This window comes from Humulus lupulus, chromosome 2 (assembly GCF_963169125.1).
Source record: "Humulus lupulus chromosome 2, drHumLupu1.1, whole genome shotgun sequence".
NCBI classification, from domain to species: Eukaryota; Viridiplantae; Streptophyta; class Magnoliopsida; order Rosales; family Cannabaceae; genus Humulus; species Humulus lupulus.
The window spans coordinates 280,312,069-280,326,217 of record NC_084794.1 but is presented as its reverse complement, the minus strand read 5'-3'; the positions used below and the strand labels follow the sequence as shown (position 1 = coordinate 280,326,217).

Sequence of the window (14,149 nt, the reverse complement as noted above, 5' to 3'; positions counted from 1 at the left end):
GCGAACAGACCACTTTTGTTAGGCCTTGGCAGTTTGCTTTGTGCTTTGTGAGAATAGGAATGTAATTAGCTTTGTTCATCATACCTTTATAATTGTTATTTTTTAAAACCTCATAAATTCCCAAACAATGGGTATAACATTCGCCCCACCCCCCCCCCCCCCCCCTAAGTCAGTTTTCATGCTTTGCATAATTCTGACCTAGTTATTCGAACAATTTCCCCATTCTTTTTTGGTTATACACCTAAATGACATTTTAGTAATATAGCTTTTCCCTTTAGAACCAAAACGAACACTTCTAATCGTTCCATAAGCACTCTTTTTTGACAACCACATTTTTGGGCTTGTTTATTCTTGCATTCCTTAACAGGAATTTAATATAAATCCAAAATATAATCTTATTTGTTAAAATAAAATATAAACTAAATCATAGTAAAAATTTTATTTACTTTTTTTAATACCTCAAATGTCAATGTCAATCAGGTTGCCTGTTAGCGTCTTACAAAAAATTATAAACGAACATGATCTTCCTGTTAGTGTGTAATGGCATAGAGGTGAAGGATCTTTCCTTATGCAAACATAGGTAGAATAATATCTCTTATGTGAACAAACTCATTCTGTTAGCGCTTGGTAGTTTGCATTGTGCTTTGTGAGAATAAGAATGTAATTAGCTCTGTTCATCGTCCCTTTATAATTGTTATTTTTTTAAAACCTCATAAATGCCCAAAAAAATGGGTATAACAAACTTAATTTCTTAGAAAAAATCTTAGATATTTTGAATCTTAGATGAGTTCGATATTTTGACCATATCTCCCTACTCACATATCTGATTTAGGAATTTTTGGTAGCGTTGGAAAGCTTATTCAAAATTGTGTCTAATAAGCAAAGTAATGTTGAGATGTTTACTAGGTGGTATTTGACCTAAAAGATGACACATTTTAGAGATATGAGATTTAAAATTTAAATAAAGATAATTTGGAGCATCATCAAGTGACAAGTGGAAACATCTAGAAAATTCTTTTCATAATCTTATCACTATAAAAAGAATTCTTTAGATTTTTTTAGAGACTTTCTCTATTCTTTGCTGTGGATTATAATATGTTGTTTATGATTTCCTTTATGATTATGAACTAAATTCTTATTCTAGGGCTATGTTGTAGTCAAACATGAATCTTTCATGTTATTTATTTCAGTTTTATATTTTTTTTCTTCATTTAATGTTTGTGAATGCATGATCACTGTTTACCGAGTTTTTCAGAAATTATAAATATATAAAGAGATAAGATCTAGAAAGAAAGGCTAAGAAATAAATAAGATCACCGTTTTTACGTGGTTGGGGTGTTAATGAGCCTTAGTCCACGAGTCACTAGTATTAGACTTTAGATAGTTTAGACAATGGAGGTTTTCTACAAGTTCAACAACATTTAGCTTACAAGAGAAAATCTGGGATCCTCGCTACAGTGAGCGATGTCACTTAGGCTGGACTAATCCAGGCCCAATAAGAATATAATTACAATTGCTTGCTAATGGAGCAATAATATAAGAAATGTAACATAATTAAGGGTTGTTAATTTGGGCCCATTGGGTCGGCTTAGGCGTGGTGAAGCCTTAACTGTCCTTTGTACGTTAGCATGGGCTGATCCACATGGGCTTCTAAGGAGATCCCGGAGACAAGATCTGTCAGAGTAGTGGTAGTGTTGTTTCCTAGGAACAATGTACGTTATGTGTATACCCCATTCTCCAGGTTATTTAGGGAGACCAACTATCGAATTTTTCGGGGACACGATAGTTAGAGGAAGAATTGGGCTTGTTCAATTCGACTAGGTGATCTGAGTTCATTTACCTAAGTCCTGGTTCATCTACCAAGCCAGACATCTTGATGGCGGTGTCTTCTCCTGGTTCCCTCTTGATGGGATCTGTCTCCTGAAATGGATCGTCCGCCGTCATAAATTACATGCCGGAGGATATAGACTGAATACGACCAGGAAGGTGATTCGATCCTGCACCTTATTTCTGGCCCCTTCGCTATGCTCACGCTACTTTCTAGTAACTAGGTTTGGTATGGTCCAGGCTAACGGGGTTTACTTGTTCATTGTTCACTGGGCCCAGGTTGGGCTCGGGCCTCTTCAATGGGCCCATGGACCCGTTTGGTTGTGCCATATGTGATAGGTGGAAAATATGGATAACATTTACCCCCAAGTCTTCATCCGTATTCGTGCGGTGGAGACTTACCTTCTTGCTCCCAGATCAATCACATGTATCTCAGTTCGTTTACTTAAGTCTCAGTTCATTTACCAGGATCCAGGTTTGTTTACTTGGTATATATTTGTTTGATCCTGTCCTTTCACATTCCCAACGTCCTAGACACGTGTCTCCAAGATGATGGTACGTTTGTGCCATTCGTGCCCCAAAAGATCTGGGGAAAATCTTTTGATGACCTAGATAACCGATGGGTGTTAGCGCATCTTCCGAAGCGTCCCATCCATACGAAAGGTGCCTTGAGCACTCGAGTGGGTTATTCAATGTTTCCGCACTATCCGGAGTAGTTAAATGGGGATTGTTTTGGGATTTTCAATGCGGGTCATTGGATGAGGTAAGCGCAGATCATGGATTGATGAATCCACAATTTAGTACTCGATTGGGCCAATTAATTCCCCTGCACCGTCCGGGACTGTCGGATGAGGATAGTCTTGGGATCCTCATTGTGGACCGCTGAATTGAATAGTACTTTTCTTTCAAATAAATACCTCAACAGACTCATTTTCACATTTTTAATGATCCTAAATTCTCAATCTAGAAAGCAGAGATATGTCTGAAGTTGCCGACGAACTTCTCCGACGGTTAGTATATCATCGTGCCCATTTATTTCTAACGAAGCCTTTTTTCACTCAGCAAGAAGATAACTCTTTCCCGACCGACTGGTTTAGAAACATCAATGAACTGTCACACCACCTCCTTTGATTCAAGACCGAATTCCTGCTGACATTGTCGCCTAAGTTTAAACGAATTCCAGATCCACTACCCCACAGTAAGTTTTTTGGTCATTTTTATTGCCAAGTTGTTTCCGTGACCATATAACCATTAGAGCCATCACCATCATGTAGGTCGGTTCTAGGTAATGGAAGTGGTAGAGATGAACAGTAGGGTTTCTAGATGACACCTCATACCACAGATACTTTGATTGGTGAAGCGGGCTTGATTGTCCTGGATCGTTGAACTCAGACTCCTCAAAACCGTTCGGGTGAATTAGTTTATTAGCAAATACCCTTTCCCTTTAGTTCCCGACTTATGTTCCTGGAATCTCTAGTGGTCCCGGATTTGGATCTGGAGGGTACCTCTCCAAGCAGTTTTAGGAGAATCCCCGTACCTTAACTAGTTTTCTTTGGTTTTGGTGGTAACTGCTTGGTTCTCGCTTTTCTTGTCACTTCCAGATCTTTAATCATGGATTGTGGCATTAATCTGCATCTGGAAGATGATGTCCAAGCAGGCCCCGTAGTCCTGGAGGTGCACAAGCTTCCCACTGGCAACACGTGGGAAATGGACGGGGAAAAGAACGAATTCTGGAACTACCGAATGCTGAACGAGCTGGAGAAGGCCCTCAGAGTAGAGACAACTCTAGGGCTCTTTTACAACAGACTGGCCTAGAGATAAGGGAAGGCTCATACCAGAGCGGGCATATACAGGGCCTGGAGTGTAGGCCACATCAGTGCAAGAGCCACTCTCCCGCTTCATGACTACTTCGCACGGTTCATCAAGTTTGTGGGGATCGCTCATTTCCATCTCCCCCCCCCAGGCGTATAAGTTCTTGCGGAATGGAGTATATTTTGCACATCGAGGAGATCGCGGCACCCACTCCCGCGAGGTGTTGTACTTTTATTGGTTGGAGCCGCAATTGAATTCTAAGGACAAGACACGATATGGATTTTATAAGTTGAAGGCTCATGGCATTAGTCCAGCTCCATTCAGCACATGGAAACATCCCCCAGATGTCAGGCACTACTGGTTCATGACATACGGGTTCCTCCTAGAGAAGAATCCTACCCTAGTGCTGGACTTTCAGCGTGTGGTAAGTCATCCTTCTCCATTCTTCGTATAGCCCTTTGTTCCGTTTATTGGAAATGTACATTCTTGTGGACAGGTCCGTACGCTCAAACCTGACTCACTAAGTCGATCCTAGATTGAAAGAAGTATTATGCCACCCTTAGTGCCGATAAGCTGGATGTGAGGGAATTCATGACCACAGAGAACCTTTGATTGGTTAGGCTGATTGCCAACCACCATTCGATGGACGCCCTAGCTTTCGGGGGCTGCAATGTGAGAGGGATCCTACTCTGAGAGAAGAGTTGGCTCTCATTCATATTGAGGCAGTGGAGGCCGCAATCAAGGCTAACTCGAAGAAAAAGAAAATGGAGCAGGCGTGTCATGAGAAGCGGGTCGAATCTAAGGAGTTGGATGCCTTTCTTGAGGGGAGGTAGCCCAATACTGGAGCTCCCAGGCTAGTATTTCGGGACATGTCGAATCTCGTGGCCAAAATGAAGGAGATGAATGAGGCCAGGGTTGTTGCGGCCAAGGCCTCAGTAAAGAAAGTTTCCAAGGGCCCGACCAAGAATAAAATCATCGAACTAATACTTGGGGACTCACAATCAGACCTGGGAACTTTCGAGGGAGTTCAAGCGGCAACTTTGGTCCCGACGACACCGATTGAGCAGCATCCGTCCCCATCTACTCCTCTCTAGGTTATTAACTTGGATCAGGAGCCTTCGGAAGGAGGTGGGAAAAGTAAGAGGAAGACAAACTATATCGCTGCAGAGTTCTCGAAGCGGGCCAAGAAGGCCTAGACAAAGGATTTCTCCCTGTCCGAGGAGCATTACTCTAGTGAAAGCCTTGTTCTTACGACAGAACTCTCAGATGCTCTTGAGCTTCTCATCAACCCGACCCTTCCTGGGGAAGAGGATTCAATCATCTTGGAGGAGAGGATGAAGATGGTGACCCGGGCTTGGGAAAAGGGGTGCGATAAACTTGACGAGGTAGCCCCGGCCTTGATCCTCCGCCAGAAGGTGGAGTTTTCCGAACGTCCGGAGGCCTTCAACGACCCTCAGAAGATCGTGGATCGCTAGGCAACCGTGATGGGGTTTTGGCCTAAGTTGGGGTAGGACACAACCCCACTTGTTGCAGACTTTCTAGCCCAGGTGGGGACTACCATGTCTACTCTTCAACTTAAACGCTATGCCACCTTGGTGAGCAAAGAAGCACTCTTCGTCTCCCAGGCCATCCGTCATCAAGTCACTGCAGTAAGCCACTTGTCTATCTTGTATCTTTGATATCGTTGTTCGTTTGTGTTTTCTAACTCTACTTTGTTTTAGGATGCCTTGCTAGCTCACAGGAATGCGGAGTTGATGGCCGATTTGGCGATGAAGTTGGAGACGGCCTAAATGGAGCTAGAGGGGGATATCAATCAGCGAAAAGCTGCCAAGGAGGCCCTCGCCAAGGAGGATGCCTTGGTTCAGGCTGAGCATGAGGAGGCTCTATCTCGAAGAGATGCTAAACAAAAGAAGTTGGTGGAGAACCTGGAGGCGGAACTATCCCATGCTCGCTGCTCGGAGGCTTCTACCAAGGCGCTCTTGGAGGCGGCCGAGGCCCAACTTCGCCAGGAGCAAGAAAATGTGGCATCTCTTGGAGCACAGAACTAGGCTTTGGAGGCCACGACCCACTTGGAGATGAAGCGGAGCAAGGAGGCTCGCAAGGAGAAGGAGCAGGCTGACGAATTACTGGTGCCCGCTTTTGACGAGGCCATTTACATGGCCTGGCTCCAAGATAAAGATATGAATCTCCTCCTCTATCCAGACCCATTTGTGAAGAGGGTTGAGTTTTAAGCCAAGGAAAAGGAGGATGCAGCATCTCTTGCTGGGGATTAGCAATATATGAACGCTCTAGACATCCCAGACCAGGACGAAGCCCAAGCTTGAGCCCTTGTACTTTAATTTGGGGCTCCCTTTTTCCTTTTCTTTGTTTTTGTAATCATATTATTTTTTTATGGGCGCAAGTGTGTCTAAGACAATTGCTTATCTGTCCGTAGTGTTATTATATTTGTTTTTGTCTTTGCACAATGATTCCCGTTGTAAATTCATTTATTTTTCCTCAGAAATTCACTAAGTGTCTTACCATTATGCATGAATTAGGGTTAGATGTGGAGTCCTGGTTCCAATGGCCAAGACCATCAGGAAAAATTGTAGACGATACTTACTTTGTCCTGAGACCAAAGTTCAGGTCTCGACCGCCTGGACCGTCTTGGACTTACCAAATATAACTCCACTGTTTAACCAGACTCTACAGTTCAGGTTCCAATGACCTGGACTGTTATGGACTTTTCAGACATGACTTAATTTTAATGGCCTAAATTTTTAAAAATATGACTTAGGTAAAAATTAGTTGATTAACTTATCTCGAACCTGAGGTTTATGTTCTAACGACCTGGACCATTTACAAGACTAAATTTAATCAATTTAAAACCTAAGATTTAAGTTTCAACGATCCTAGACCATTCTAGGGGAACCATTATTAGATTATCCTGGACCACGTTAGGTCTGGACCAATCTTTTGAGAGTTGGGTTTTGAATCCCCTTGACCATATGGATCCGGGTTAGGACTGGGCTTTGAACCTTGCGTCCCTTTTTTGGTTGAACCCCTTGGACTATACGGATCCAGGTTAGGACTGGGCTTTGAGCCTTGCATCCTTTTTTGCTGGGAGTTGGGTTTTGAACCCCCAGTTTATGTGAGTATGGATTAGGACTAAGCTTTGAACTTTACATCCTTTTTTGTTCTTAATCCTTGAATTGTATAGATGATCTTACCCCTCAAGTGATCAAAGAGTGTATTCTTAGGTCACTTGTTCGTGTAAAAATTAAAGACGAACTTGAACTTTTTCTTTTCTTACAACATTTCTTATGGTCTTTTGTCCACACCATTTTCATTAAATAAGAGATGGCCCTGTGGCATACATTACTTGAAATTAAAAATGTTAGAAAGAGAAAAATTAAATCCTCCCAACTACTAATAGTACCGGCGAAGGTGTTTTGCGTTCTAGGCCCTTGGGATCTTTGTTCCGTCTAGCTGCTTTAGGCGATATGTTCTCGGACACACTTCATTTTGGATCTTGTAGGGTACTTCCTAGTTTGGTCCTAGAACCTTCACTCCTGGATCTTGAGATGCATGGAAGACTCTTCTTAGGACTAGATCACCGGTTTCGAACCTTCAGCTCTTAACTTTTGAGTTAAAACGCCTTGCGATCTTTCCCTGATACATTTTCAAATGCACTTGTGATTCTTCCCGGGATCTTTTCAATGAGATCAAGGGATTCTTGGAATAAGGTGTGGTTCCAAAGGGGATCGTACGTATCTCGTCTGTGAGAAGGGACTGCAGTTTCCACTGGGATGACTGCTACTCACCCGTACACCATTGAATAGGGAGTATGTCCAGTCGATGTTCATTCTGTGATCTGGTATGCCTATATGACGCGGGGCAACTCTTTTGGCCACTTGCTCTTGTAGGCTTGCAACTTTTTCTTTAATGCCCCTTCAAAATCTTGTTCACGACCTCTGTTTGCCTGTTTTCTTGAGGCCTTGTGACTGTGGAGAAGCTTTTGATGATGACATGTTTTTCACCGAAGTCAGTGAAGTGATCGCTATCAAATTGTTTCCCATTGTCGGCACGATTTTGTGAGGGAGGTCGTATCGACACACTATGTTGTTGTTGATGAAGTTCAGGGCCTTTTTGGAGGTGGAGGTGCTCATTGGTTCCACTTCGACCCACTTGGTGTAACAGTCGACGACTACAATGGAAAATTTTACTCCGCCCTTCCCGGTCGGGAGGGATCCTACCAAATCAATTCCCCAATCTACAAAAGGCCAGGGATTGGTCATCAGGGTTATCTCTGTTGGACGGGCTCACGGGATCTTTGTGTACCTTTGGCATTATTCGCACTTGCGGACGTAATCGACACAGTCCTTCTTCATTGTTGGCCAGAAATTTCCTTGCCTGAGGATCTTCTTGGACAAACTGAGTCCGACTGTATGATCTCCGCAAAATCCTTCGTGCACTTCGTGCATGATTGCACTCATTTCAGTCCCGGACATGCAGACAACCCCCTTCGATAGAGTTTTCCATCCATCATGATGTATCTAGGAGCCTGGTACTAAAGCTTCCTGGCGGCAGCTTTGTCTGTGGGAAATTCCCCACTGGTTAGATATTGGATGAGAGGGCCCATCCATGACATGGTGTAATTGATGGCGTTGATGATTGCAAGACCTTGAATATTGGGGCGTGGGTAGATGGTCGATGGGGAGTACCCCAGAGAGTTCTGCTTCAACATCTGTGGCCGATTTTGCTAGCGTGTCTGCAAACACGTTCTGTTCCCTGGAGATCTGGCGGATGAAGTGTCTTTTGAAAGATTGGAGTAACTTCCAGATTTACGCCATGTAGACGGCCATCTTCTCCCCCCTTCGTTTGGTATTCTCTCAAAATCTACCTAACCACTAGCTGGGATTCGCTGTGGACTTCAATGTTCTCTGCCCTTACCTCCCAGGCCAAGTGTAATTCGCCTGTCATTGAGATTGTTCCTCAAGTCGCCTCCTCGAGAGCAAATTTTTTCTTTTTGGGCCCGCTCCTTCCAAGCGTTGAGTCCGTCTTGCAAATCCATGCAAGATGTGTCATCTCTCAAACTGATTGTTTCTAGCTCTTCACCGCGCCTGCGCCCTTCGTGATCCTTGTTCACAGAAATGCTGGGATAAAAATGTCTTCCCTGATCATCCTGTTTGGGGACGTTCTGGGCTTAGTACCCTGCATGCGCTCCCTTGCGGATTGTTCGGATGATTCCATGCTTGGACAGGATTCATCCATTCTTTCCTAGGGAATTGCCCTGGGTCAGCCTTGATTTTTGGAGCGGGAGAAGCTTTCTTGTGGGGGTTTGCTTTTTCAACGAGATCAGCCACTTTGCCTTTCCCTTTTTCTTGAACTGGGTTTGTTGGACCGGCTTCGGGATGCGCAGATCGTCCTGGAGGAGGAATAGGGGTTGCGTTGTTGGGCACGCCAGTCCCTGTAGGTGGGATAGGCGGCTGCATTCCTGGGGGAGGAATGATTGAGCGATTAGCTGTAAATCCTTGCGTATTAATAAAAGCTTGAAGAGCCTGAAGGGACTCTTGCATCTGGCGGGTGGCCTCCTGCTGTTCCGCCATTCTTGCTTCTTGGTCTAGGACTTGTTGCCTCAAACGGACCACTTCTGGATCTTCTTGCTCGGGTTCCACATCCTTCCCATTAGGATTAATGGGATTCTTAGCCTTTTGGTCTTCATATCCCTCTCTATCCTCCTCGTAGTAGTCTTCATCGTAGTCACCCCTTCTCCAAAGTTCTAGGAGTCATTAGGTAGAGGCCCATGATAAGGCCCATCCTCTGGCTGGTCTTGAGGAAGTGGATGATTTTGCAATGGCTCTCCATTGTCTTGTTGTTGCTGGTGAGCAGGATCAAACACGGTATGTCTGGTGTTCACCATTTTCGCAGATGATCAAGGTTGATTCAAGATTTCTTCAGCTCTCAATGAAAGCACCAAAATGTTTACCGAGTTTTTCGGAAACTATAAATATATTAAGAGATAAGAGCTAGAAAGAAAGAATAAGAAATAAATAAGATCACCATTTTTACGTGGTTGGGGCGTTAATGACCCTTAGTCCACGAGTCACTAGTATTAGGCTTTAGAGAGTTTTGACAATGGAAGTTTTCTATAAGTTCAGCGATGTTTAGCTTACAAGAGAAAATCTGGGATCCTCGCTATAGTGCATGACTAAAACCTATTAATAGGCATTCATGTCACTTGGGCCAGAATAACTCGAGCCCAATAAGGATATAATTACAATTGCTCGCTAATGGAGTCATAATACAAGAAATGTAACATAATTAAGAATTGTTAATCTAGGCCCATTAGGCCGAATTAGGCGTGGTGAAGTGATGCAGCAGCTTAATTGTGATGTAGCACTTTACTTGTCCATGCATAATATATACTCCTTTGTTGTCGTATACTTATATTTTGGCATATGTATCTTTTATGTCCTTTATGGTCATTTCCTTCAGCTACTTTTGGTGCATTGTCGTTTAGCACCCTTTTTGAATTGTAATCAGAACTTGTCGTTTAAGATGTGGTTTAAAAGCATCTTAATATTGAATGATATGACCTAGCCGCAATTAATATCATATATACGTTTATCATGTTTATTCTGGAGCATGACCAGCTCCCTTCAATCCAATAGAGTTCTTCTCATCATTTGGTATCACAAGCCTACAGCCTTCCTGGACAGCTTCCATGGCCGATGCTGATGGAGATACTCGCCATGCCGTCACCGAAGAGCGAGGAGTGCAGGCCCTTTGGGCAGCTTTACAGACGGTAGAACAACGACTTGACCAATGCCTCACGACCTTCCTTGATGAATTTCGTGGTGTTCTTGATCAACTCCGTCCTTCGGCTATCGAGCAACCAGTCGCTGAACCTCCCCGTGAGCGTGTCCTTCCTCGCCCACCAGTTCTGATTGTTGCGCTTCCACGTGAGCCCCCTGTTCCGCCGGTAGCTGGTTTTCCACGAGACAATGGTGCTTTCCCAGTTCGTAATCGCCCCCCCCCCCCCCCCCCTCTCGAACTTGATTTTGACGATGATGTCGATCCACCCTTTGTTGTGGGTAATCGCGGTAATGTTTGTCCTAATTCTCACCATGATTTTAAAATGAAAATCGATATCCCTTGGTTTGATGGTCAGTTACATATTGAGGATTTCTTGGATTGGCTTTCTCCTGTGGAGAAATTTTTTGAGTGTATGGGTGTTGATGATGTCCAACAAGTCCAACTTGTTTCTTATAAATTAAAAGGGGGTGTTGCAGCTTGGTGGGATCAGTTGTAAAATCACCCCCATCATTTCGGTTGACAACCCATCCGTTCTTGTCCCCATATGCGTCAATTACTCCGTGCTCGTTTCTTGCCCCCTGATTATGAGCAGATTTTGTATCAACAATGTCGTCAACGGAATCATTCTGTCACTGATTATGATTCTGAATTTTATCGTCTCAATGCCCACACTGGTCTCATTGAAACTAAACAACAGCAGGTAGCTCGATTCTTGGGTGGTTTACGTGATCAAATTCAAGCTACCTTATCCTTGCACTCCATCTGGTCTTTGGCCGACGCTGTCAACCTTGCAACTAAAGTTGACTCCCAACTTTCCCATAGTTGGGGTCGTTCATTTGTGCCTTGCAAAGCGCCTACCGATCCCACACCGCTTCCAAGTTCTGAACCTCTGCCTACCCAACCCAACATTTCCCATGCAGTTTCTCCACCACGTTCCCCTACCCCTACCCCTGCTGTTAAACCATCTTATCCTCGACCACCTAATCCATATCCTCATCCTACTACTGATCGATGCTATCGTTGTCTCGAGCCGGGTCACCGTTCTAATGATTTTCCTAAACGTCGAACTAATTTCTTGTGTACTGATGAGCCTGAAGCTTTTGGTGACCTTAAAGCTTCTGTGAGCACTGATGGTGATGAATATTTTGATGCTGACTTTCTTCCTGGGGATGAGGGTGATCCCGTTGTGTGTATTTTGGAGAAACTCTTGCTGGCCCCTCGTCAACCTTCCCCTAGTCAACGTAACTCTTTATTTCGCACGAGGTGCACTGTCAACACCAAGGTATGTGATGTGGTTATTGATAGTGGCAACACAGAGAATGTTGTATTGAAGGCTCTTGTTAAAACCTTGGGTTTACCAATGTCCCCACATCCACACCCTTACAAGATTGGCTGGATAAAGCGTGGCATTGAATCCAAAGTCACTGAGGTGTGTCATTTTTCCTTTTCTATTGGGAAATCTTATCAAGATGAGATCTCATGTGATATTGTTGAAATGGATGCTTGTAATATTCTCTTGGGTCGCCCGTGGCTTTTTGACAGGGATGTTACTCATAATGGACGTGATAACACTTACTTTTTTCAATGGAAAGGCCGCAAGGTTGTGTTGCTTCCTTACCTTCCCACTTTGGCACTTTCGGTCTCTACTCCAACTGTTGATGCCTTACTCACGACTAATGTTTCTGACTTTTGTCTCTCTATTAAGCAATGCTCTTGTGTGGTTGCTTTGATCATGAAAGACTCTGCTGCCCCATCACTGCCTCTCCCACCTGCTGTGTCCACTCTACTTCAACAATATCCTACTATTTCTCCTAACGATTTACCTGATAGTTTGCCCCCAACACGTGATATCCAACACTAAATTGACCTACAACCTGGTGCCACACTCCCTAATTTGCCTCATTATCGTCTTTCTCCCAAGGAGCATGAGCTGTTACAAAGTTTGGTTGATGATCTCCTCTCCAAGAACCTTGTTCTCCCAAGTCTCAATCCTTGTGCTGTTCATGCCTTGGTGTTCCCCAAAAAGGATGGTTCATGGTGCATGTGTGTCGACAGTCGCGCCATTAATAAGATCACCATCAAATATCAATTTCCCATACTACATCTCGAAGATATGTTAGACAAATTGGCTGGTTCTCAGTTCTATTCACGGTTGGATCTTCGCAGTGGGTACCACCAAATTCGGAAACAACCGGGGGATGAATGGAAAACTGCTTTTAAGACTCGTGAGGGGCTCTATGAATGGCTAGTGATGCCATTTGGTCTTAGTAACGCCCCAAGCACGTTTATGAGATTGATGAATGAAGTATTAAAGCCTTTTATTGGTAAATGTGTTGTGGTGTACTTTGATGATATCTTGATTTTCAGTAAAACAGAGCATGATCGCCTTACCTATTTATCTCAGGTTTTTTTCTGTCTTGCAAGCCAATCAACTCTACCTTAATCTCAAGAAATGTGAGTTCCTCACCTCTGAGTTGTTGTTCCTTGGTTTTCTAATCACTAATCATGTAATTCATGTTGATGAATGCAAGATTCAGGCAATTTGTGATTCCCCCCCCCCCCTTCCAATGTCCACGAGCTTCGCAGCTTCCATGGCTTGGCTACTTTTTACCGACGGTTCATTCGAAACTTCAACTTTGTTGTTGCCCCTTTAACTGATTGTTTAAAGGCTGGGAAATTTCACTGGGGTGACACTCAAGAGCGTTGTTTTGCTTTAATTAAACATAAGCTTTGCCACGCCCCTGTCTTGGTTCTTCCTGACTTCACCAAAGCCTTTGAAGTTGAGACTGATGCATCCATGATTGGCCTAGGTGTTGTCCTCTCACAAGATGGTCGTCCTATGGAATATTTTAGTGAAAAATTAAATGAAGTTCGGCAGCGTTGGTCCACTATGAACAAGAGTTATATGCTGTCATCTGCGCTCTTCAACATTGGGAGCCTTACTTACTCTATCAAGAATTTATTTTGCATTGTGATCATCAGGCACTTCAATTCCTTAGTTCCCAAAAGTCCTTGAATCGGATGCATGCTCGTTGGATACTTTTTCTTCAGAAATTTACATATGTTTTTAAACATAGAACAGGACAACAAAACAAGGCTACTGATGCCCTTAGCCATCGGTCTCATTTGCTATCCACCCTCCATACTGAAATCATTTGATTTGAAGTCTTTCCTTCCTTATATGCAGATGAAGAAGACTTCGCTCAGATTTGGTCTCATTGCAAAGATGGTGCTGTCTACAAGGAGTTCCATGTCCAAGGCGGTTATCTCTTTCATGGTAACCAACTTTGCATCCCTCGCACTTCTTTGCGTGATCATTTAATCTGTGAGCTTCACGCTAGCGGACTAGCGGCACATCCTGGTCGTGATCGCACTCGTGCTTTATTTGAAGACAGATTTTATTGGCCTCATCTTCGTAAACACGTTCAGCGGTTTGTCGAGCGTTGTGGTGTTTGCCAAACTGCCAAAGGCCATCATCAAAATACTCGCCTTTAACTCCCATTGGCGAATCCTGCACACATTTGGGAAGATTTGTCTATGGATTTTGTTCTCGGCCTCCCTCGCACCACTCGACATGTTGATTCTGTCTTTGTTGTTGTTGATCGCTTTTCCAAAATGGCTCATTTCCTGCCATGTAAGAAAGCTGCAGATGCCAGCTATGTTGCTCAAATTTTCTTTCGTGAAATCGTTCGCTTACATGGCATTGCGAAAT

At 43.8% G+C, this 14,149-nt stretch overlaps 1 protein-coding gene across 1 annotated transcript; it reads left to right on the top strand.

Annotated features, from left to right (window-relative positions):
* Positions 1–12,550: 12,550 nt before the first annotated feature.
* LOC133815562 (uncharacterized) lies at positions 12,551–13,932 on the top strand. The gene is made up of 3 exons (XM_062248385.1): positions 12,551–12,841; positions 13,106–13,247; positions 13,625–13,932. Exons 1-3 carry the CDS (start codon positions 12,551–12,553, stop codon positions 13,930–13,932), a joined length of 741 nt encoding a protein of 246 aa, XP_062104369.1.
* The last annotated feature ends 217 nt before the right edge of the window (positions 13,933–14,149 follow it).

Excerpts from the sequence above, each read along its gene's own strand:
- LOC133815562 (XM_062248385.1), top strand. The coding sequence starts at position 12,551 with ATGTTAGACAAATTGGCTGGTTCTCAGTTCTATTCACGGTTGGATCTT. Across the intron at positions 12,842-13,105 it reads GCCTTACCTATTTATCTCAG|GCTGGGAAATTTCACTGGGG; the intron begins GTTTTTTTCTGT and ends GATTGTTTAAAG. Across the intron at positions 13,248-13,624 it reads TGCATCCATGATTGGCCTAG|ATGAAGAAGACTTCGCTCAG; the intron begins GTGTTGTCCTCT and ends CCTTATATGCAG.